Source organism: Labrus mixtus, chromosome 10 (genome assembly GCF_963584025.1).
Source record: "Labrus mixtus chromosome 10, fLabMix1.1, whole genome shotgun sequence".
In the NCBI taxonomy this organism is placed as follows: Eukaryota; Metazoa; Chordata; class Actinopteri; order Labriformes; family Labridae; genus Labrus; species Labrus mixtus.
Genome location: NC_083621.1, coordinates 16,654,473 through 16,677,320, shown reverse-complemented (window position 1 = coordinate 16,677,320; position 22,848 = coordinate 16,654,473). Strand labels below are relative to the sequence as shown.

The window sequence follows — 22,848 nt, the reverse complement described above, 5'->3', positions numbered from 1 at the left end:
CCTTTTTGTAGTGAATGCAAACCTGCAGATGCACGGCCTGCCATGACAGCAGAACGGTCCACTTGGGGCCGATGTACATATTGAATTTAATTGGCTTTCATCAGTCCACATCAGCGATGTTCTGATAGTATCGTGCATCCCTGCCGCAGTTATAATCATGTTGGGAAAAGGAGAATATATTTTATTTGTTTTGCCCCCCCCCCCGCCACCCCTAGGTAGCAGCTGCTCGGTAAACGTCCCTCGCTGCAGCAAATCTTTCACCTGACAGGCTGGAACTGGCCTTCACACATTTACGCACACACACACACACACACACACACACATGGATGCAGAGGCGGTCAGGTAGCTGGTCAGTTCTGAAAATGTCGCAGTAAATAACACACAGGGTTGGACAGACAGCTGATGTGAGACCTTGTGTGTGTGTGTGTGTGTGTGTGTTATAGATACCATGGTTATAGAGGCAGAACGACCTTCACGCCACCACCTCGTTCTATTGCTTCACGACCCTCATTCCCCCCGTCGATCATAGGCACACATGCATGCACACACACAATTGCACTGTTGTGATGTGTGTGTGTGTGTGTGTGTGTGTGTGTGCTAGAGGGGTGTTTTATGTATGTCCTAAACATACACTGTGTGTGTGTGTGTGTGTGTGTGTGTGTGTGTGCGTGCATGCAAAGTTCAAAGGGAAACCAAGTAGATATCATACTTTATCAAGCAGACTTGTTACAAGCAGGAATGATATTGCAACTCTGAAGCACACACACACACACACACACACACACACACACACACACACTTTCTCTCTCACTCCAGGAAACACACACTCCAAGGAAAACGGGGATAAATGATGGACGCACACACTTGTCACTCTTTGAATTTGCAAATTTGTGGGTGTTTGACGAGCTGTAAAGTGTGTGATTATGTGTGTGCGTAAGTGTTTATGTGCGTGTGTGTAGGATGTTCTTATGCAAGTGTTAGTCATCTCAGCAGTCTTGACATTTCTCTCCATACCAGAGGAGAAAAAAAAAGCAGCTTCTCTTTCAGTCAATCATCAGCCGAGCAGGATACAAAACCCACATACAGTAGTTAAGAATTATTGCAGTATTTATGCTGTTTTCCCTTTGTTTTACTAATTGAACTTGTTATTATTGAGATACAGAATGCATTGTCATTCCTCGATTGGAGGTCGAGCCGTGTTACCCATAGCAACCTGCTATTCAACCAGAGTACAAAACTTGGGAAAACTTGGGAGGACATCTCAGTTATATGAAGTGAACTGTTCGTTTTTGAGTCGATGTGGATTGGACTTTTTATTCTTTAATTCCAGAATAAGAGCATCCCTTAACAAAATCAAGTGGTCAGCTGATAATCTGTATTGGTGGTGTGTGTCTTCCTGTTGCGCTGGTGGCCTTAAAACAAGAACATGACCCGAGTGTTCGGCAGCACAGAAAGCTCTAGAAAGCTTTTCTCTGACCGTTTCCGAGGTGTTTGGATTCTCATTCAGCTGCTGGCAACGGGACTAATGAACCGCACCAAGACTGCTTTTCTAATGGGACCAGGATGCACACACACACACCTACTCACACACACACACACACACACACACACACACACACACACACAGGGTGATCATTCAGTCTTCCTGGTAGGCGGTCCACTACATTACCAGACAATATGGCAGTAACACCACCCAAACACACATAAAAGCCACAAAAGAGAGAAGAAAGGACCTGGCTCTGACCAGAGTATCAAATAGCATTACCCAGTGTTTAGACACTGAGCCAAACTGGGCCAAACTGGGCTAACCAGGGCCTTCCAGCTAGCATGACGTGCTGCAGGCCCAACAGGGGCAAACCAAGGATGTCTTATTGAACTCGATTTCAATGGAGGATTAGGGGTTCTTTTTACACTGACTTAGTATTAAAGTTGCATTTCCACATAAAGTACCCAGCACATTTAGCCCCTGGACTTTCTTTTCAAGGAAATACAAAGTTCTGTTCGCCTACTGTTGTCTGCGTTTCCAACATAGACCAAAAATGACAGATAAATGTAATATATGTGCACATTTACACAGTAAAAATGATGCAGACACTAAAAGAAAACACTGTGCTGGACCAATCAAATCTTCAGCACATCAGGCCAAAACTCCAAAAGTTATCCGACGTGACTTTTTTTCTTGTGGTTGGAATGATATCATCAGAACATAATTTAGACCCAGCTCCCTGCAGTGAAAAATCCACTGAGCTCGTCCCTGCAGAGGAACCACTGCTCTTGATGTTCTTAGGAGCCCGTGTGTTCAACCAGGCCAGTGCAAGTCAGGTTGGCATATTCAGAAGAAATGCCAAAAAAAAACAATCTCAGGCTAAGGTTGTCAAAATGATACTCTGATTCTTGCAATACACATGTTTGAAAAGGATACAATCAATTTTTAATAATTAGTTGCAAAAAGTAGCAAAGCTTAAAAAAAGAGGTAGCATTGTCTTAATTGCACAAATATTTTGTAGTGTGCAGGAGGTTGCCTGCATTTTTACTAATTAGAAAACAAGAAATTACAAAAAAAAAAAAAGGGTCCTTAGAGCTTCTTTGGTATTAAATCAGACATTGATACCATTTACGCCCTAAGAATGCATTCTCACTGGTCTTGGTGCTTTCCAATTCTTACCCATCAGCATTATAATCAACTGCAGAGCTATAAAGCACTGGCCAACACAGGCCCATTAGCCCTCTTTGCTGTGCAGAAAAGGACGGGCCTTTGCAGGACTGCTCCTCATCCTCCTTCACACTGAAATGGCCATAAAGGGCTCTCCAGGGCTTACTAATTAGCCATAGCTAAAATTGCAGGAGAAACCCTGGCCATAAATGGTCAATTTTCATCCTGGTCGTCTACCAGAGGGCGAAATGATGCTTTCTTAAGGCTTACTGATTAGCCTGGTTTCCACTGGTGGACTAACCAGAGTCACACAAGTTCTTAATTTGACATTCACTGAAATCCTTCAACGATTACCTTTGGCCTCTTACTGTGTGAGGCAAACATTTACCAGACAAATGGGTCAAATAAACATTATGTATTTACATTGAGTGGCTTTTGACCTTATTTTTAAGGACTGACTGCAGAAAGGCTAAGTTAAAATCTGCTTTCCTCTCCTTAAATATTGAGCCTCTTTCTTTACATTGTCATTGTCTCTCTCCCACATTAGCCTCACCTGTCTGTCCCCTCTGTCTACTTTCTCTCTTTCTCCCCAAATCGCCTTCCTCCTGAAATCACCTGCAAAGGAATCGATATGCTATCAGACCATGAAGACTCCCAGACTCTCTCTCTCTCTCTCTCTCTCCGTGTATTTCATGCTGTGTCTCTAACAGTGTTTGTGCTCCTCACCCTGTCCCTGAGCGTGTGTGCTGTCAAACTGAGTCCCACATTTGATTGACAAAACATCCATCACTCACTTAAGGTAACCTGAACTTGTCACTGTGTGTGTGTGTGTGTGTGTGTGTGTGTGTGTGTGTGTGTGTGTGTGTGTGTGTGTGTGTGTGTGTGTGTGTGTGTGTGTGTGTGTGTGTGTGTGTGTGTGTGTGTGTGTTGTCCTAGTAAACTGCTATCTGAAACCAGACAGCCCTAAACTACTGGGAGAATGACATCCACATGAAATGGAGCGAGAGAGAGAGAGAGAGACGGAGAGTTTTGTAGACATCATAAAGAATGAAAACAAATCAGGAAAAGAGTGAAAGGAATGAATACAGTAAATGGAAAGAGGGCGATGAAAAAGAGCGGCAGAGAGAGACGGTACCAAAGAGCGAAAGGGAGAGAGAGTAAATGAAAAGTGAAGAGAGAGCGAGAGAAATAAAAGGAGGGAGAGAGTTGAAACGAGGTCATGCGCTGCTGAGAAAAGCACAAAGCGGAGCAGAACTGAGGGAAATGCATGAAGCATGAGAGAGAAACAGGAGGTGTGTGTGTGTGTGTGTGTGTGTGTGTGTGTGTGTGTGTGTGTGTGTGTGTGTGTGTGTGTGTGTGTGTGTGCGCGCGCGGGGAGAGAGAGAGAGTGAAAGGTGTGCGATGACAGGAAAGAGAGGTGTGTAGGGCGAGACAGAGGGGGAGAGGCTTGGGGCTTGAACACGTGCAAAGTCCTGCTGTGATTGGTGGGTTTCTAAATGTAGAGGTGTGTCCGTGTCGTAGAGGAAAAACCCACAGATCGACCAATCAGTAGCTGGCAAAATCTCAGATTAAGAAATGATCAACTAATAACTAATAATGTTAACGTTTAACACCAAAACGTACGTGCAGGAAGGTAAAGGGTTTTTTTTGTGCCAATTTTAAGCATTTTTACTTTTGAAATAATCACATCAGCTATGTGGCTATATGCAAAGTCTTCCACATGCCGATAACAAACGCTAAAGCTAGCTAGCTATGAGAACCAAAATGGTAAGAATGCAGTTATTGATGACAACAATGCACTCATATTCTCCTCTATACAATCTCTCCTGTGGACCCATCTTGCTCCTTAAATTAGGGGATGCAAGACCTCATTTTCTTGTCGGGGTAAACTTGGATTTTGCTCATGTTGCAAGCTTTTAAAATACAACTCATTCTTGCAATATTCCTTGAACATGCCCATCACATGCTTTTTAAATCCAGCTTAATCTATATTCTCCAAACACTCCCATTGCAGCTTAAGAACTCATGGTAAGATAAATGAGTATAAATTAATAAATGCACAAATAAACCAAGTAGACCAGCATGCATTTATTTCATTTTACAATCCAGGTGCCTGGACTGATTTAGTCTACAGTACACGATAGAACGTCTGCTCTTAAACTTATGAACAGGTACAAACAAAAGGAAGACAATTCAAACAGTAATGTGACAAAAAAAACAAGCTTATCCAGCACTTATTCTGTTGAGAGTGAGACCCTCTGATAACATTCAGTGACCAGCAGGAAGAGGACACACACTCATAAAGTCACAGAAAAATTCTAAAAAAAACAACTCCCACAGATTCACAAGGCTTAGAAAAGCAGCCCGCAGATGCACACATGCTTAAACACATACTCATCCAAACACACTCACCATGAAAGAATTTGGCTTATTACCCATATTGCATCACAGTGGGGACATTGCTCCTGTCAACAGCAGCCCTGCCTTGGTGTTTGAGAGGGAAACAATGAAGCAGAGATTGACGAAGGGAGGGAGGAGAAAAACATACTACAGCCAGGGTGTGTCAATATTTTCTGAGTGCAATCAACAAGACGCCACTCGTTCCTTTAATCTGTGCAGAACAGGGCGTTCAGAAAGGCCGGCTGAGGGTGTGTGTGTGAGAGAGAGAGAGAGAGAGAGAGAGAGAGAGAGAGAGAATAATAAGTGAGAGTTGATTTAAAATCATTTCCTCTTTAACCTGAACCCCGATGCTCCCTACAGGCAGGAATACGCAGTTTGTAATTACAGCCATTTATGCTAATTACTGGCTCAATCTCTGCAACCTCTGACACGGCTCCACATGCAGGGAGAGTCTAAGATTTGAGACAATTATAAATAATCCTACGCGGAAATAAGACCATTTTTCTTTGTTCTACATAATACAATAAAAAGCACAAGGAAGGAAGCGGGAGTAATTCCGAGAGGAGCTTAACGAAGTGCCCGAAATACATGTTTGATCATGTTTTCTGGATATGTGCATTGAGTGATTGTATCTGCTCACTTCTAATTATATCTTTTCTGCCACTATTAAATAATGCCAACAGTCTTATTGGCTTAAATATGTTGCTGCTGCAACCAACTGTTGCTTGCAATGGATGACAAAGAACAGATTCATTCTTTCAATAGGATATTATTGTTATAATAATGATCTAATTTTGTTGTTATTTTGTCTAAACTCATAATTTAAGGAAGTGCATTTAATTCATTTTTTATTGGATTTTCTACTTCTCTGCTAGGAGTATGATGCTTTTAACTTCCGCTATGGCTGCATCTGAGCATTATTTAAATTATCCATTATAAGGTGTTTTTTCAAATGATTTTTGTAACTTAAACTTTGAGTCAAACCAGTCACAAAATATTGGAAAATCATGACATCACAACTTTCCCGAGCCTGATACGACAAAAAAAAAAGGACTTTCATACGTTAGAGAAGCTGCAACCAGCAAATGTTTGATGTTTTCGCTTCAAAAATAACGGAAATGATTTAACGTTATTATAAATAAGAATGGCAATTAATGTTTATCTAAATTAACTGATGCAATAAGAGGCAGGCATGTTATTGTTGATGTTGCGTGTTTGCTTTATTACACAGCACTGAGGCAGCAGGTCAGAACGCTTCACTTCCATGCATGCGATGAATCCTTACATCTGTGCAGCTGTGAATATGTATGTGTAAGCTTTATGCATACATGTGTGAGTAGTGGCAATGTGTGTGTGTGTGTGTGTGTGTGTAATGCCATATCACCGTAGCACTGAGCACTGTGGTCACGCAAGCCTGAGCAGCCTTTGGGAAGTAGGTCAATGAGAGAGCGAGGGGACGAATGAGAGAGAGACACAGAGAGAGAGAGAGAGAAATCATGTTGGGATGTAAAGTGAAAGAAAAAGAAGAAGACGACGAAGAAGAAGTGCACACGCAAACACAGGGCGAGAGGGAGATGTGAGAGTGGAAAGTTACCAGTTAGAAACAATCAGGACGCTTGTTGTACAAGGAGAATGTGCACACGTGTGCTCGCAGCTGTATATGACATGTGGATGTGTGCAGTAAATATGTGTGTGCCAGTGTGTTTGTATATTATGCATCCCAAAAAGGACATCAAGGGCCTCACCCACCTCTCCCATATTCTCACTCTCCATGCAGGTAGAGGCCTGCTGCTTGCCTTCAACCAAAACACACACACACACACACACACACAAACACGACTCACACACTCACATACACAGCTCTAAAGTTTCCATCACTAAGCCCTGCAGAGCGGCTCGAGCCCATCGCTGCAAGCCGACTCCACCCTAATGTGTTTATCATTATGAATTATCAGTGAAATTACATCGCATTATCAGGAGAATATGTCACAATATCACGGTTATTGCATTTTAGACACCCACAGAAAGGCGATTTATTAAGTTCTTGCGAGTTATTATTGCATTAGTCGGCAGTCGCTGAGTTACTGCCCGGCCTCCTGTGATAGGCGCTTTTGATATCGCAGCCTGCAGATGGATTCAGGGTTCCCTTCTTCGATACGGAAGCCCTCGTACAGGTCATGTATTAATTGCGAGGTCACACACAGGTCACGTGTGTGTGATGTGACAGTGACGAGTGTGGACATCTCTGCCAAGGGAACCTATTTTTAACACTACACTCCCAGCTGGAGCACACACACACACACACACACACACACACACACACACATTAATGCACCTTTCATCCGAGGAAGCAACAACGGCTAAAAATAACAACAAATGACTTTTAGAGCTGAGTAATGGACGAGGAGAGATACTTAGTGTCTGTGTAGTCCTGCATGAAACCATATCAAATAGCGTACTAGTAAATGTTATGGCTTTGTTTCTTGCTAGCTAAATGACTGTGTGAGGGTGTGTGTGTGTGTGTGTGTGTTTATGTGCAAAAGTTCATGTTTCCACCAGTCTGTGCTTGCCTTCCCCTGGCACCTGGTTGCCTAGGCTATATGCAATGCTGGCATATCTGTGTGTGTGTGTGTGTGTGTGTGTGTGTGTGTGTGTGTGTGTGTATGTAGTGTACCTTCATGTCCCTAACACCATGCCATGGAAATTTCCTTTAACCTTTTCTCTCACTTACACCGCTGCCCTTGAGATCCTCAAACACACACACAGACGCACAGAGAAGAGAGGAGGGTGCGGTAGTAAAGGAAAGGCCCGCAAGATAATCCAACCGTCATTGTGTTGAGACTATAAACAGTTTGTGTCTCCAGCTACTTAAACGGCAAACCTGCTCAACGGTCATGTGATGATTATTGCTACTACTATGACCTTGTTGTGCCGCTACTGTACAACAACAACAACAACAACTTTCACTACTACTACCTCTAATTACACTAATGCCAGTACAACCTGAAAAACAACCACGTCTGACAGCCACTCCATATTAGGGTTGTCACCGTACTAGAACTGCTAGCAAACTGCTGCACACTGTCTAAACTCCCCAAATATGTTGGCAACACTTTGGTAAAAGATATGAATGAATATCTGTAGTTTCTTTTTAGCTTTGAGTACTTTTTGATGCCATCAGGAATTTCAATTAGGGTTGATTGTATCGTTTTACAACATGTGGTATCCAAAGTATACAACTGCTATAAAAAAGTACTGCCATGCCCACTACTGTCACCATGGTTACATGTGATAACAATTTGGTCTAAACACAGCATTAGGCTTTGGCTAGACTGAAAATACACTTTTGTTTTTGTTTTGGTCTCATGAATGATTGTCTAGCAGACCTCGTACATTTTGCTGGATTGACAATGTGTAGAGGCCGAAAATGTGTGAAACTGTTACAGGGTATAGAAGTTTTAGAAACAGTTGTGTTTATGTAGCAGCTCTAAAAAAAAAAAAGTACTAATTGTGCTACTACTACTATGACTACAGGCTCATTCTACTGGTATTACTGCAGCTCAATAACTGGCACTGCCACCTCTATTTGCACCATGAAAAAACATGCATTGGTCAAGTAGCAGAACTCACAAAGTAAGATTGAATATTTGACGGTGTTTCAGAGTAAAAACAAGCTCATGGTCTCATTGCTGTTTGGCTACTCCAAGCCCTGCAGAGGAACAGTTCAGAAACTTTTACAGTACCCACAGACGAACTGTGTAATCCCTAACCTCATGCAGCATGCGTTGTAATCACATACGATAATCCTGCTGGACTGGTGGATTAAGACGTACTGGTATATACATTTCGATTGGCAGACTACCAGTATGTGTGTGTGTGTGTGTCTGTGTGTGTCTGTGTGTGTGAACTCCCCGGTCCAGCAGGCTATAGTGTTGTTGTTGTCGGTGGAGTGATGATGTGTGTTTCTGCAGTTTGGGTGCTTGCCCATCCACGGTCCAGACATCTTTACAACTCGATCTGTCTGGGGGATAAGACGGGGCGAGCCCCAGCCAAAATGCTGGCAAAATGTCAAGGAGAGAGAGAGAGAGAGAGTAAGAGGGAGACCTACAGTATATATGCTGTGGGCTGTGACGGAGCCCAAACCAATATCAGCAAACAGCGTTTACACCTCCATTTGTCGCACAGCTCCCATTCATCTCCTCAGTTTTATTACAGTGTTGCTCAGCGTCAAACTCTCAATTTAACAGCAGCAGAAGGTGTCAAAGTCCGTACTCTCGACCGTGGTAGACAAACGACAAGACCTACTGTTTAACAGGAAAGTAAAAGTTCAAATCCCACTTTTTATAGCCGTGAACAACATTCAAATCTTTGTTTTAACACTCAAACAAGATGCTGAGATATTATCTTAAGACACACAGAGGACTATTACAAGTTGACTTCAAATGAATGAAACACAACTTTGATGCTAATTACGTTGCATCTGGAGCCTTTAACATGTTGTCGCTAGCTTTTAAATCCATTCCATGGTCGGAGTATGGTTGTGTAATTCCCTCTAAAACAGAAGCAATCACTGCAGTTATAAGCTCTGCGATCCCAAGATCCCCAACATCCAGCCCCGCCCCGCCTCCACTACCTTACATGCATCACATGCCACTTCTTGTACACATGTGGAGTGGCTGGCTAACAGCGGGCTCTGTGAAGCTCTGACATGTCGCTTTTGGTATCAGCATCTCCTGTCATCTCGTGAGATTTTCTTATTTTGAATTTTTTTTTTTTTTTTTTAAAGAGACACAGCCCTCTCCGCACGCTCTTTTCTGTTTTAAAATAAGACATTTCCCTGGCGGCTGCACCCCGTGATAAATCAGGTAATCGAGGAGGAGAGCTTGAAAGAAATAGGGCAGCCAGCTCGCTGTTGGGTCTCCGCATACCTCCCTACTAAAGCCCTTAGCTGCTGCTGGGTGAGATTGGATTCCCTCTTCTTCAACCTCTGTCCTATCTCCCTCAGGTGTTCTACAAAACTGCCATGTGTTTGGGTGTGTGTGTGTATGTGTGTGTGTGTGAATGTGCATAGAATGACAAACAGCCCCACGCTCATGTTGACACTATCAATACAGCAACAGGGTTCCTGTGATGAATACAAATTTACCAGTAAAGGTTAGCTAAGGACGGGTGACACACACACACACACACACACACACACACACACACACACGCATTTGCACATGCATGCAAACGTCAACACATGTGCTCGGATAAAAAGAAAAAGCTGGAGACGTCGTGAAGAGTAATTCAGATACAGGATGTATACTCATCCATCAACCATCTGCAGCAAGCCCATGAAATATAAACGCACACTCATTCCGAGCCTCTGTGTGTCATCCTATATGCAAAGAAGAATGGGTAATACAACACCGGGCCACTCCATCGACCCCCTTTCAGGTAAAAACTCAAGATAATGTACACAATAGGCACAGTCAATACATGTTGATCCTTCTGTCCTGAGTTGAACAAAGACAAAGCACAACCACATCCAAAGCGTGTTCATTGTAAGACAACTACTTCCAGCTGCATCCATGCCTGAATTATGTCTGTTGAATTAGATCTGGCCGTTTGATAAAAGGTTTCGCTTCTATTCGGCCCGTCTTTTTTCACTTTAGCGCCAAACGAAAAACTCTTTTAATGCGCCTACATGAGCTCCATGTTTTCAACTTCAAGGGTCCCTTTTTTTCTGAAAGAGTTTTCTATGGGAGAAATGAATCATTTAACTTTGTTCTTTGGATATCAATTAAAAGATTAAAATAGAAAATAAGTCAATTTAAATGAAATCCAAAGTGTGAACATAGTAAGAAACAAGCAGCAGCTCATGTAGCTTCTTATGACCTCTGGTTTCAGTAGAAGAAAACTTCAAAAGAACACTGACTTTTATGGATTAGGTTTTATAAGTTATTTCTGTTTTGGAAAGAAGGAGACCTCTGCAGATAATCTGGCTGCTGCTAGGAAAAACACCTTGTGATGGATGAATACAGACGGCTCTTAGTCTTCCTGAAACTTGTTGTGTTAAATTTAATGACATGCTGATACCCGGTCATTGCTTTGTTTACAATGATGCTGCGCAAATGGGCTGTAAAGAGAGTCAGGGTTTCCTCCACTCATGACTGGACTCAATGACTTTCAAGCAGCAGCCCAGCAACCGAACCATGTTGACTTACAAGGAAAGATTTAGGGAAATCATCATGTAAGGAGGAACCCATGTGACCTTACTCTTGTTGACAATTCATCTTGATACCTCAAACACCCTGTAATTACTTTTACATGACACCAATCAGTCAGTATTCTGGTATAATGCTCCCCTGAGGGTCTGGAGCTCTTGGACAACATACAACATTCTGGTAAAGGTGGGAAAATAAATTAAAAAGTTGTGTGTTAGGCAGCAGCAGTAGCAGTCAATTCCGCAAACAACATGCACACAATCAGCACCAGCGTGTCCTGAAGGTTAAATGATGTAAATGTTGATTTTTACCGTAAATAAGAAAATTAAAACTTCACATAAAAAGGTCTGCCGAGTGTCTGTATGCACCATAAAGATAAGAAAGAGAATGAAAATGTGATGAAAGGTGATAACAGTGATCACAGCTCTGACTGTAAAGTATATCATCTTTAACTACACAGCCTGGAGAGAGTGGCGAAAAGGAGAAAATCTACATCCTCAGATCCCTCTCTGGTTTGAGTCGCGGTGGGAACAGCAACGACCGGGAACATGGGGGACGAACTGAATAGATTTTCATATTAATCAAGAAAGCAAAAGGAAGATGTGGAATACGTAATCAGTATCTCCCTCACTGGTGTCTCTGGTGTCTTCTTCTCCTCGTTTCTTCCAACAATTTCTGTTCTCGCTGCATCCCGGTGTAAAACACGCAATGAAGCCATGCAATGTGCGTGTTGGTCTCTCTGCACGGTTGAGTGCGACTCTGCTGCTCTACCTCAGGGGGAAGGAGCACTGTTTGAAAAAAAAAAAAAAAAAAAACCCTGCAAGAGTGCATGCAAGACCGCAAGATATGACGTAAACTGGAATTAGAGATTCTAGAGCAGTTCTCAATCTACAAAGACCTGCCCTGTCCGTGTCCTGATCTGAGAGCAGTTTCTTGGGCTTACACTGTGACCTCTGACCATTCATGTTCCCTTTGCCTGTAGGCATTTATTTCACTGAGATACTCCGAGGAGTTAAGGTCAGATTACTCTTTAACTTTTCATATTTGAGACTAAAAAGTTATAAAATCATGAGCTCCTTGAGTTCAGATTTAAAATAGCTTGACTAAAAGTTAAACCATGGTAGGTTTTGTGATGGTATACCAGGCTGCACAATTATCATCTTAGGAAGGCCAAAGAGAACCCTCAGGTGTAGCCGGATATAACCTTGTGTTTGGACACCAGTCTAATGAAGAAGTATGGTGTGGCTGTGTTTGGCCCTGAACCATGCTGCTCTGTAAGCTCTTACTACCTCTGTTCATCCCTGTGTTAGGAGCCGGGCTAAAGGTTAACACTGCCGGCAGAGCCATACTGTGCTCCATATAGGGGGAGACAAAAGATCAAACTGATTAAAGAGAAAATGGATATGACAAACAATGACCATAGAAATCAACGGATTGCTCATAGAGATTATGTTTCACACTCAGTGCTTCATGAATCTGGAGGGTATATAGTTCCTTTATCCTGTGAGCTGCACAATTACTCGTGTTTAAAATTGCTTCATATCGCCGAGCAATCTCGATGAAATCGTTCCGGCCGTATTTGTATTAGCAGAGATATTTGTGCGTCGTATCCAGAGCTCTACATAGCTCTTAAGTTGCTTCAATAAATGACATGACGGTGACTGCAATATATCATGTATGTTACAAACTGAATATCCTCATCTGTTGAAAATGAAACAATTCACATGTGTAGAAAAAATATCAAGACGCAATGAGAGAAAAGTACATGTTCAGACTCATTTTCCCATAAATTCCACAGTTACAGCACTTAAAGCTTAAAAGGAAGTTTCTCTCAGTCGGGCTAAAATCAATTAGATAAGCTTTAGAACAGTGATATCCTGTGGGTGAAACTTTGTCTAATCTCAAAATGTAAAGTTATTTTACTGATGACCAGCATGCAGATTTTGATTTTTTTTTTTATACAGGCACATTTTTATTGCTTTGCTTGGCATGCATGTTTATGGACAAAGACTTTTTTTTGTTTTCCTATATGGTGACAGTTTTCTGAAAATAAATCTCAGTAATTGCAATTGATCGCATTGCTTACAAGATCATAATGAACCACAGTATATTGAACTGAACCTCTATATTTGGATACTTTTGCATGACTACATTGTTAACAATACAGAGACAGATTCTTTAGTTGTTAATATTGCAGGAAATCTGTTGTATAGTTAACACTGCAGAACCTGGTTTTTGCAGAGCATTTCCGTGCCATGACGTTGCAACACGACGCAGGCTGATAAATCAACCTGATATCTCAGGCAGTGATAAAGGGAAAAAAAGCTATAAAAAAACTGCTATTAAGGAGATTTTAATGGCAACTGCATGCACTCACATTAATGACAGGAGTCTTATGCATGACATCAGCACACCAGAAAAGATCAGATTACAGAGGAACTATTTTTTTATGAAAATTGGTTTCCTCTGAGCACAGGGAGAGATAACTGCAATCTCGATTCTGAGTGAGAAAATCATTCTTGTGTAATCCAGAAATCATTCAGCCTCTAATGTGAGTGTGAGTGTGAGTGTGAGTGTGTGTGTGTGTGTGTGTGTGTGTGTGTGTGTGTGTGTGTGTGTGTGTGTGTAGTCGGAGCCTCTGCTGCCAGGCAGGCCTGAGTGAGCAGCTGACGAGTCACCACACAATTAATTATTAAGAGACCCCTCACCTGCCTCTCTGCTAGCATTTTAGCTAGCAACAGCACACTGCAGTATATCATGGGAAACATACATGCAGTGTATGGTCCGGGTTTAGAGGCCCACACACACAAAGGGCCCTTGAGGGAGGTGTCAACATCCAAGCCGGATGCACGATGAACCTCCGAGGGATTTATAGGAGGAAGCAGCCATATTCCCAGAGCCCATTGTGACGCACACAAACACACATATGACGAGGATAAAAATCACACATCAACATACATGTGGGGGTTGTTTCTGCTGTATAAATCCAATGAAGAAATCGTGAAAAACAGACTGTAGATTATAACGCCATTTAATCGGCCGAGGTCAGACAACTTCACCAAACATGCACGCTTACAAATCGCTGACAAGGTAACAGTGTTCACAGTGCTGCTTATATCCTGTTAAAAGGAACCCACAAATTCCTTTCTATTTGGGTACATCACTATAAAACAATAAAGATGACATGACACTGATTTGTATACGTAACAGATGTAGACTCTTTGTCTAGCAAACAGTTGTTGACAACATATGGTTGGCTCATACATAAATAAAGATCTGCTACAATTTAGGTGTTTCGCCCATATAAGGTTACAGCTTCAGACACCCAAAGGTAGGAGTGCTAACAGGTGGTAGACAGACTTGAATAGTACATTTCACAAAGTTACCAAGATGAATGAATTTCATGAAAATTCGTACTAACAACTGTCTTGCACACATGCACAGTCACAGATACCCACTTGGCACCTCATTGCAGCACCACAGTAACCACAACTGAAGGAAACATCACCCGGGCCACAGTCAATTTAGCAGCAATCACAGGGTGAGTCTGTATCTGTTTCATCGATTTAACACTTCACCATTCATCTTGGCGCAGAGAAAATGCAATAAAACAACATGTAAGCTGTAAATCTAACACCGCCACAAACGTCGTCCCACTGCTCACTGTATCTCGAAAACAATATGTCATGCACTTCAATATCTCACTCCCTCCGACTGTGGAAAAGGGAACACTCTGTCCTTTCTTTGGCCTATGCCCATGCCTTAAGTGAAACCTCCCTACGTTCAGCCTGTTTCCACCTATCGGCAACCTCCTGTGTCCAGTGATTTTTTTTGGGGTTAAAAGTTTTTCATAATTAAGGGGCGTGGCTGATCTGACTGACAGGCGGGACATTGTAGCCGTTTCTCAAGAAGCTTTAGGCCCACCTCAGGTCAACCCCTTTGTCTGTAACTAGGTTGACCGAAAGTACGTTTGAGACAGCATTTCAAATATGGAGATGGGCTTCAAAAGTCCGCCATCAATGGGCTTCAAAAGGCCGCTTCAGAAACCAGCAGATGACGTCACTGAGACTCCGTCCATGTATATACAGTCTATAGTTTTCACCCCCAACCTTTAGATATGGCAGTGACCCAAATGTGTCAAAATTCTATGGTGTATGTATTTGAGGTACATAGATCTTAGTATTTTGCTATTTGATGAATGGATGGTATTTTATCCAGTAGGGGTTTGATTCTTGTGTTAAAGAAAATAGTCAATGTATACTTTTTTTTAATTATGTTAATTATTATTTTAATTATGTACCACATGTTAGTTACTAAACGTATGTATCCAAGTTATGTCGATTACAGTGCTTTGGTTTTGTAGTGTATATTTGTTGAGTCAGCAGCATATGTGCACCAGTATTTACACATACGATACATTATACTGTATGTGCATGAGTGGGTGCAAGTGATGCTCACTCACGAGCAAAAGTGTGTGTGATTTCAGTACACAGTGACAGAAGGGACAGGTGAGTCACTGCAAGGTAGCAAGCAGAACAAATTGCACTGCAGCACTGCACATCACGACTCAAGACAGACAGGAAGAGATACATGGAGAAGGATGATGACACAGAAATTGGGATAAAAGAGGGAATGAAAGACAAGAAAGGGCTGGAAGAAAATGTAGGACAGTCACAACAAAAAAAAAGAAAAAAAAAGAAGCCAAAATCAGAGGACAGAGGAGGATGGAGTACTGCAGAAAGAGAGTGTCTGTCAGTCTCTGGCAATGTGCAGAACCCAGTCCCTGCCAATAACACCTGCATCCATCACTCTCTGCTGGAACTTCAAAGCCTTTTTATTTATACACCTGTCTGTCTGTCTGTCTGTCTGTCTGTCTGTCTGCCCACCTGGCTGTCCGGATCCTTCACTCTACTGTCACTGTCCAATTTCAATCGGATTTATTTGCCTAGATCAGGAGAGTAATGTCTGTCTGCAGGCGGACTAAGTATAGATGCATTTTAGGGCTGGTTAATATCCCGACTTTAATGTGGTCAGTAAGGGAGTGTGTGACTTCCGATAGGATCATCTGACAGCCGAGGCTGAGAGTTGAGCGCCTGCTGGCTGCGTAGGAGGCATCCTGGTTATAGGATAATGTGCTGACTGACAGTACGAGGCTCTATAGGGCTACACAGCAGCACAGTAATGGCTTTAAGCTTTATTATGTTTTCCATTTGGAACGTGTAGGCATCGCTTCAGAGATGCAATTAACGTTTTAAACACTTTCTTTAGTTTCGTCTTGATGAGTCCACTTGATAATAGCGTGCATCCTGGGGGTAAGATGAGGGCCAACACGGAAGCTATTTGTTGTTGCCCGGGAACAAAATGTTCTTGGACAGAACTTTTCAATTAGTAATAAACTTCAGGCACATATCGCGTTACTCTCTCAGCCATGGAGAGAACTTTTTGTGGTTAATTTGAACGCACCCCTCAAAAGTATTTGAAGTCTATGTAGCTCTACAAATGAAATGGTACTTTTCATACTACAATTGGACTTTTCTCTAAATGCTAACAACCCTTTTTTTGAGCAGAATAGTGGAGGAAGATAACTTGAATGCACTTACGTACATACTGTATGTAAAGCCCCCTGAGGGGAAACTTTTGCAACTATTTTTACTTGACATTTGACCTCCATTCCTTAACAGAACTTCAAAATAAAATTTGCAAAATGAGTTATTTCCAAGCTTGTGTATCTTATTGATGTGAACATTTTTTCATTATAGCTTTCTAGGGTAAATATTTTATTTTTGTATGACATGTGGGATATTCCACATTTTCTCCCTGGACTTGAACTTGCATGTGACTCTCTCATTAGGAGTGAGGTTGCTCAACTCCCGAAGGCTGCAGCTAATATTTTACTAACATATGCCCTATGGCTGGTTGTGTCCTGTTACAGCAGGATGTGCTGAGTGACGTTAAGTCTGCCTGATCTTCCCAGAGTCAATCCCCTTGACGGACCCAGACCGGCCCTCGACACCCGGTCAATGATTAGCACTGAAATAAGTCTGGGAGACAAACTGCACACAAAAACAAGCTTCTGACATTTCCAGTCACAGAGATGGAGGCTTTTTTAAATTGTCTTTAAACTCAAAAAATCTGTTTTATGGTCAAGGCCTCCAATGGTAAGGTATGGTATGTAGAGGGCTGCAGCTCTAAGAACATCCGGCAGCAGATTATGTAACGATCAGACTTAACAAAGACTTGGTTTCCTTCTGTTTGCAATTAGTGTACATGTAGCATGTCTGTAGCAGCAGGCAGTGTCAGGTAAAAACAGTCATCAAGAGTCTCTGCTCAATGGGGCTGCTAGCCAGTTAGCTGACAAAGCAGAGATGTAAAGATCATCTTTTCAAGCCATTGTTCAAGATAACCACTTAAGGCATAATAGTAACCTGCAAGTCAACTTCATCAGATCTTCTACTTTTTCATTATGCAACAACAGCACTTCCTGCCAACTGCCAAATCACCAATAAACAGACTGGAAGATTTGTTTCACCAATGATTTACTTTGAACTTGATAATAGATAAAAAAAATCTTTTAGTATGGCTTCATAGGGCCTCTTAATCTTTGATATATTGACTATTATCTCAGTAAGATGCAATTTAGCATCATAAAACTTAAGTGTACCTTTGATTTAGCATGTGGGAGATCAGTAGTATATGGTGTGTGTGTGTGTGTGTGTGTGTGTGTGTGTGTGTGTGTGTGTGTGTGTGTGTGTGTGTGTGTGTGTGTAAGAGCTACACAAATAGGACACACTGATGACGCACTCATTTGAAAACCACAGGTTAGTTTTAGGAGACAGAGTGATGCAGCAGTCGACCAATGAGCCTGCGGTCGATGAACTTGTACAAGGCTGTTCACTTAAAAGGAAGGAAGGTAGCTTCAAAACAGAGATCATAACCAATCACTTAAAAACATTAAATATGCAATCATTTAATCCAAGTTAGCATATTGCTTATAGCTCTCTGAAAGGAGAAATTCTAAAGACTCTTTTCTAACTAAGAAAGGGTAACAAAAACTCAAACTACAATGTCAGAAAAACAAGTCAACTGGGCAACATGGTCAAGGTTGCCTGATAAGTTTTGCAAACAAGGACATGCCTTGCTTTCAAAAATGGGGTTAGCACAGGTTAGGATTATCAGATCCAATTGAATGTAAATACCCTGTCCCTTCTCAGCATTCAATAATATATTCAAGAATGTATTTGAGAAAGAAAAAAGACAGGCAGTGGAAATGAGAGAACTTACAGTAAGCATGAGTACATTATGTATCAAGTGAGCGAGGGAGGCAGAGCAGGATGGGGAAGCAGTCACATGTTCGCAAAAGAAGGCGGAGGAGGAGGGGGGGAGGGTCTGCTGTCACTCCTCTACGTCACCGGTAACGCCTCCCTCTCTCCCTCCCTCCCTCCCTTCCACTACAACTCACATGACTGCAGTAGCCCTGTTCTGTAACCCCAGTCACGAGGATAGAGTAGTATTACAATAACCAGCCGGCAGGGGCGGGCAGCATAGGCAGAGAGAGAGAGAGAGAGAGAGAGAGAGAGAGAGAGAGAGCAAACCACCGGGTAGTCCTAATAACCCTGAGTAAATATTAACATATTAATGCCAGGCTTGTAGAATAGATAACCTTATCAGATTACACAAGAAGAAAGAAGTTAAGCTGTGCTAATGTGCAATTTAATTTTTATTTCCCCCTTCTTTCTACTCAAGCTGTTTCTCTGTGTGTCCCTCAAGGACTTTGCAGCAATACAGCACTGTATGTCCAAGAAAAAGGAAAGCTTTTGCAGCAAAGCCAACAGAATGCATGCCACTATAGGAATTCATCCATGTTTTACTATTGTTTACCTTATTGGAGCTTTGGTTAAAATCACTGTCTTGCTTACTGTCTGACAGTAGCCTTATTCTTTTTTTTTTCTCAAGCTATATAATGTTTACACAGAGTTTTACACTCCTATTAAAGGTTTTTATGGCTGATTCATTTCATCACATGTTAATATTTTATTTAACTGCTGCACAAGAAGAATTCAACATCTCATGTCTAAGAAGAAAACCTAACATTTTTGGAATCATGTCAATACAATTTGAAATATGCATGAAATAGAAAACTAAAATGTGATTTTTTTTTTGACTGACAGGATTCCAAATATTATGATTAGTTGAAGAGCAACTTCTGCAAAAATCTGTCTTTTTTTTTTACAAGAACATCCATGCGGGGGCAAAGGAGAGGATGACTTGATTCATGTGCAATATTTCAGTGTGATATGGTCATCAGGCAAATGGTTTTTGACAATAAGAAGCCATCTTTAATAAGGAGGGGCTGTAAGTCTGCACCAAATGATATTTCTTACATGCAATAAGAAGGTATGATGATGATGTGACATTTGAATGGGGCCTGTCCTACCTCAATGTGTCGTCTTACACATTGAGAACCGAATACGAAGGTCTGTGATCATAGGACATGATGCAAAATGTCAATATCCATGTTTTGGTGCATTCTGTGGCACGTGGGGTGCTATTTTTCTCATAACCTCCAAGAAACATCCATCTGTGTGTGTACTGAAGATGTGGTGTGTGGAAGCACAAGTCACTGCTGCACGTTATAAATAGCCCACAGTCTCCGTGGATCCCACCACACACTGAATTAACCTGCTTAAGCTGCCAATCAGCTGTGACAGATGCCCCCAACTATCCACACTTACAATACACACACACACACACACTTACACACATACCACCTACCCGCTTTCGTCACACCCTCAGATGACCGTGCATTCAAAGCACAAACCATCACCACGCTGCAATCTTACGTCACGCTGTGATGCAGTAAAGAGAAGGGGGGGGGGGGGGGGGGGGATCATGATGTGGGTTTACGTGCACGATAATGACCCATGCGTATTTGGGAAGCCAGGAGGGCGATGAAGATTAGACCTGATAGCTTCCCGACCTGTCGTGTGGGAATTCACCAAACCCGCATTGGGAATTTGCCAAATTACTATAACGTTACATGTAAACAACAAAATGCATGTCACTGAACACAGCATAGGAGCTCATGCTGCTAAATATTTATCCCATAAAAATTCGGCATGCATTTAGTGTGCAAAACATCACTTTATTTTGATTAAAAACTCAACTTCTATAATTGGTAACACCACTCGCTACCGCCCTCCGCGGTGTACTTGGAAAGGAGATTATTCTGGGATTAGCAGAAGATCCAGTTGTAAAAGTTCACATATTTCTTTAATAAGTGATGCACGGTGTTTTGACTGAGTGCCGATGTGAATTAAAGGTGCCAGTCTTCCATGTCTAGCATTTGCAATGTTGTAGGTGTTGTGCATCATGCCAATAATTAAGAAATCCCAGGATTGCAGAGATTTCCTTAAACAGTTTGGCGGCTTGAAGCTTCCATGGAATTCTGTGCAAAAATACTTCCCTGCAACACCATGGGTTACTGAAAAACAGTACTACATATCTGCTTCAGACACACAGCCAATGTATCTATTGTGTCTCACTCTGCAAGGCATAGAGTCAGGCGAACCACTCAAATGTTTTGTAATCGTTGGCGAACGAACGATTACGCAAACGGTTACGAAAACGTGTAAAACGCACCAACTTTCTCAGTTGGATGTTGCACAGAGGCTTTATTCAACCTCATTGCCTCCATGAATATAAAACGATTAACATCCAGTTCTGCAGAGATAATTGGAATAATCGTTGGGAGTTGCTCAACTTAGAAGCGCACAGCCTTCCTGATACCCAGCACAACGATCCCCAGTGAAGCTCATGGTGCTGGGGCAAGCAGCTTAAAGAAGAGTGGATAAAATTCACTACACGGCGTTGGTGTTTTGCACCGCTTCCACAACTTTATGAAACACTCGCTTTCAATATTCGAGGAATATAAATAAGACATAACATCCAACCAGCCGGCACAGTCGCGAATAAAAGACAGAATCTTGACTTTTCTCTGCACAAAATTAAAACCAAGCAGTCCTGAAACCGGTGGATTAGTATCATTATGTCAAATATCATAATAGTCATCCGGCTAAATCCATGCGTTCAGAGGCGCACCACGTGTCCAAGTCTCCGGCACTGAAATTAAAACTTCCCTCAAGAATGCGTCAAAAGTTTCCAAAGCGCCCCCCTGCATACCAAATAATCATCCCCGAGCAGCAACACACCGGCTGCTCGCCTCTTCCAGCACCGACACAGAAATATACATTCGTTTTAATCCGGCATATTCCTCATTGAGCATGGCTGATGACATTTCCTCCAAAAAAACACGTGAAAGCCAGACGTCAAGACATTCACACACATACACACGCACTCAGACCGAGGCACCGGCTCGCTCTGAACCAGGGAGATGCTGCTGACAAGCCGGGTACAAGCCTCGCATCAAGCGGGCGTAGCGCGCGCCACGACCGGCGACGTGCAAAAACGCGCCCCGGTGTGGAAAGCCCGAAGACCGGTGCGTCCAGAGAGGCCAAGGTCTTACCTGGCTGCCGGAATTTTCTGTCAGGTAATTGAAGACAAAGGACGAGAGTTCCTCATCTAATAGTGGAGCGCAGTCCGCCATCTTCTAGTGAATGAGGAGCCGTGGAGTCAGAGAGCGGAGTATAGAAGGAGGAGGAGGAGCAGTGGGGGAACGCTGCCTGCAGGGGGCGCATCTGTTTACACACAGAAACAAATCAAGACATTAAAGACATGCGGTTCTTCAAAGTGGGGTCTGAGGACCTCCAGGGGTCAAAACAGTTGCTCCTGGGGGACCCTCAATAAAACTAAGATTAATTTATTTCATTGCAATCCAATTACAGAAACTGTCACTGGAGAATTCACAATCATTTGTCTTTGGCAATTCATTTTGTGGTCCTATTTGGGCACATAATGCAATCAAGCATATTTTCCTACATAATATCATATTCATGGTTCACATTAACATGCTTGGTCATGGTCTCTTTACTGCACATGAAGATTATTGGTAATCAATTTACTGTTAATAAACCTCCACATGTGCAGCTCTTATGATGGAGAATGACACATCAGCAAAGAAACCGACACAGATCTTGTTCTCAAGTTCTCTGTGTTTTTTTCTTCTTCTAATTAACTTTAGTCATCATCACAAGCACAGAAGCTGTCATCATTCAGGGTGCACTTATTTGAAGAAAAAAAATCCATGTTTTACCACTCTGCTTTTGTTTCTGAGGAGCAGACATGAGTGTTGGAAACTCTCTGCTGCTGTTGCTGGGCAACTACAAAACTGTCAGTCATTTAGACGTTGACAGCAGCTGATGCCACTGTAACTACAGATTCTCTTTACAAATTATAGTCTCAACACTTGTGCACTAAATCTACAGTATGCATTTGTTTGTTCAATTATATGTTCATCTATTCATTCATGTATTTTATTTTTATTTTCTCATGTCTTCCTCCAGTTTAATGTTTCAATGTAGGTCGTCTTCATCCCAAGCATCAACCTCCAGTATTTAAAAATAAAGCCGATGCTGAAGCGCAAAGACATGCAATTCCTCAAGTGTCCACTAGAGACTGGCTTCAAGTTAT

The 22,848-nt window shown here is 42.1% G+C and overlaps 1 protein-coding gene and 1 long non-coding RNA gene across 2 annotated transcripts in view; both read right to left on the bottom strand.

Moving 5' to 3' along the window:
• Positions 1 to 21,904, bottom strand: part of ppargc1b (peroxisome proliferator-activated receptor gamma, coactivator 1 beta) — a 97,829-nt gene extending 75,925 nt beyond the window's left edge. The window contains exon 1 of the mRNA XM_061048559.1: positions 21,785 to 21,904. Within this exon, the coding sequence (XP_060904542.1) occupies positions 21,785 to 21,865 (81 nt within the window). The 5' untranslated portion in view covers positions 21,866 to 21,904. The remainder of the gene's footprint in view (positions 1 to 21,784) is intronic.
• LOC132982206 (uncharacterized) lies at positions 1,344 to 2,250 on the bottom strand. The gene is made up of 2 exons (XR_009674687.1): positions 1,610 to 2,250; positions 1,344 to 1,579 (listed from the first exon to the last, which is right to left on the bottom strand). It is a non-coding gene; the product is annotated as an uncharacterized LOC132982206 (long non-coding RNA).
• Positions 21,905 to 22,848: the final 944 nt, after the last annotated feature.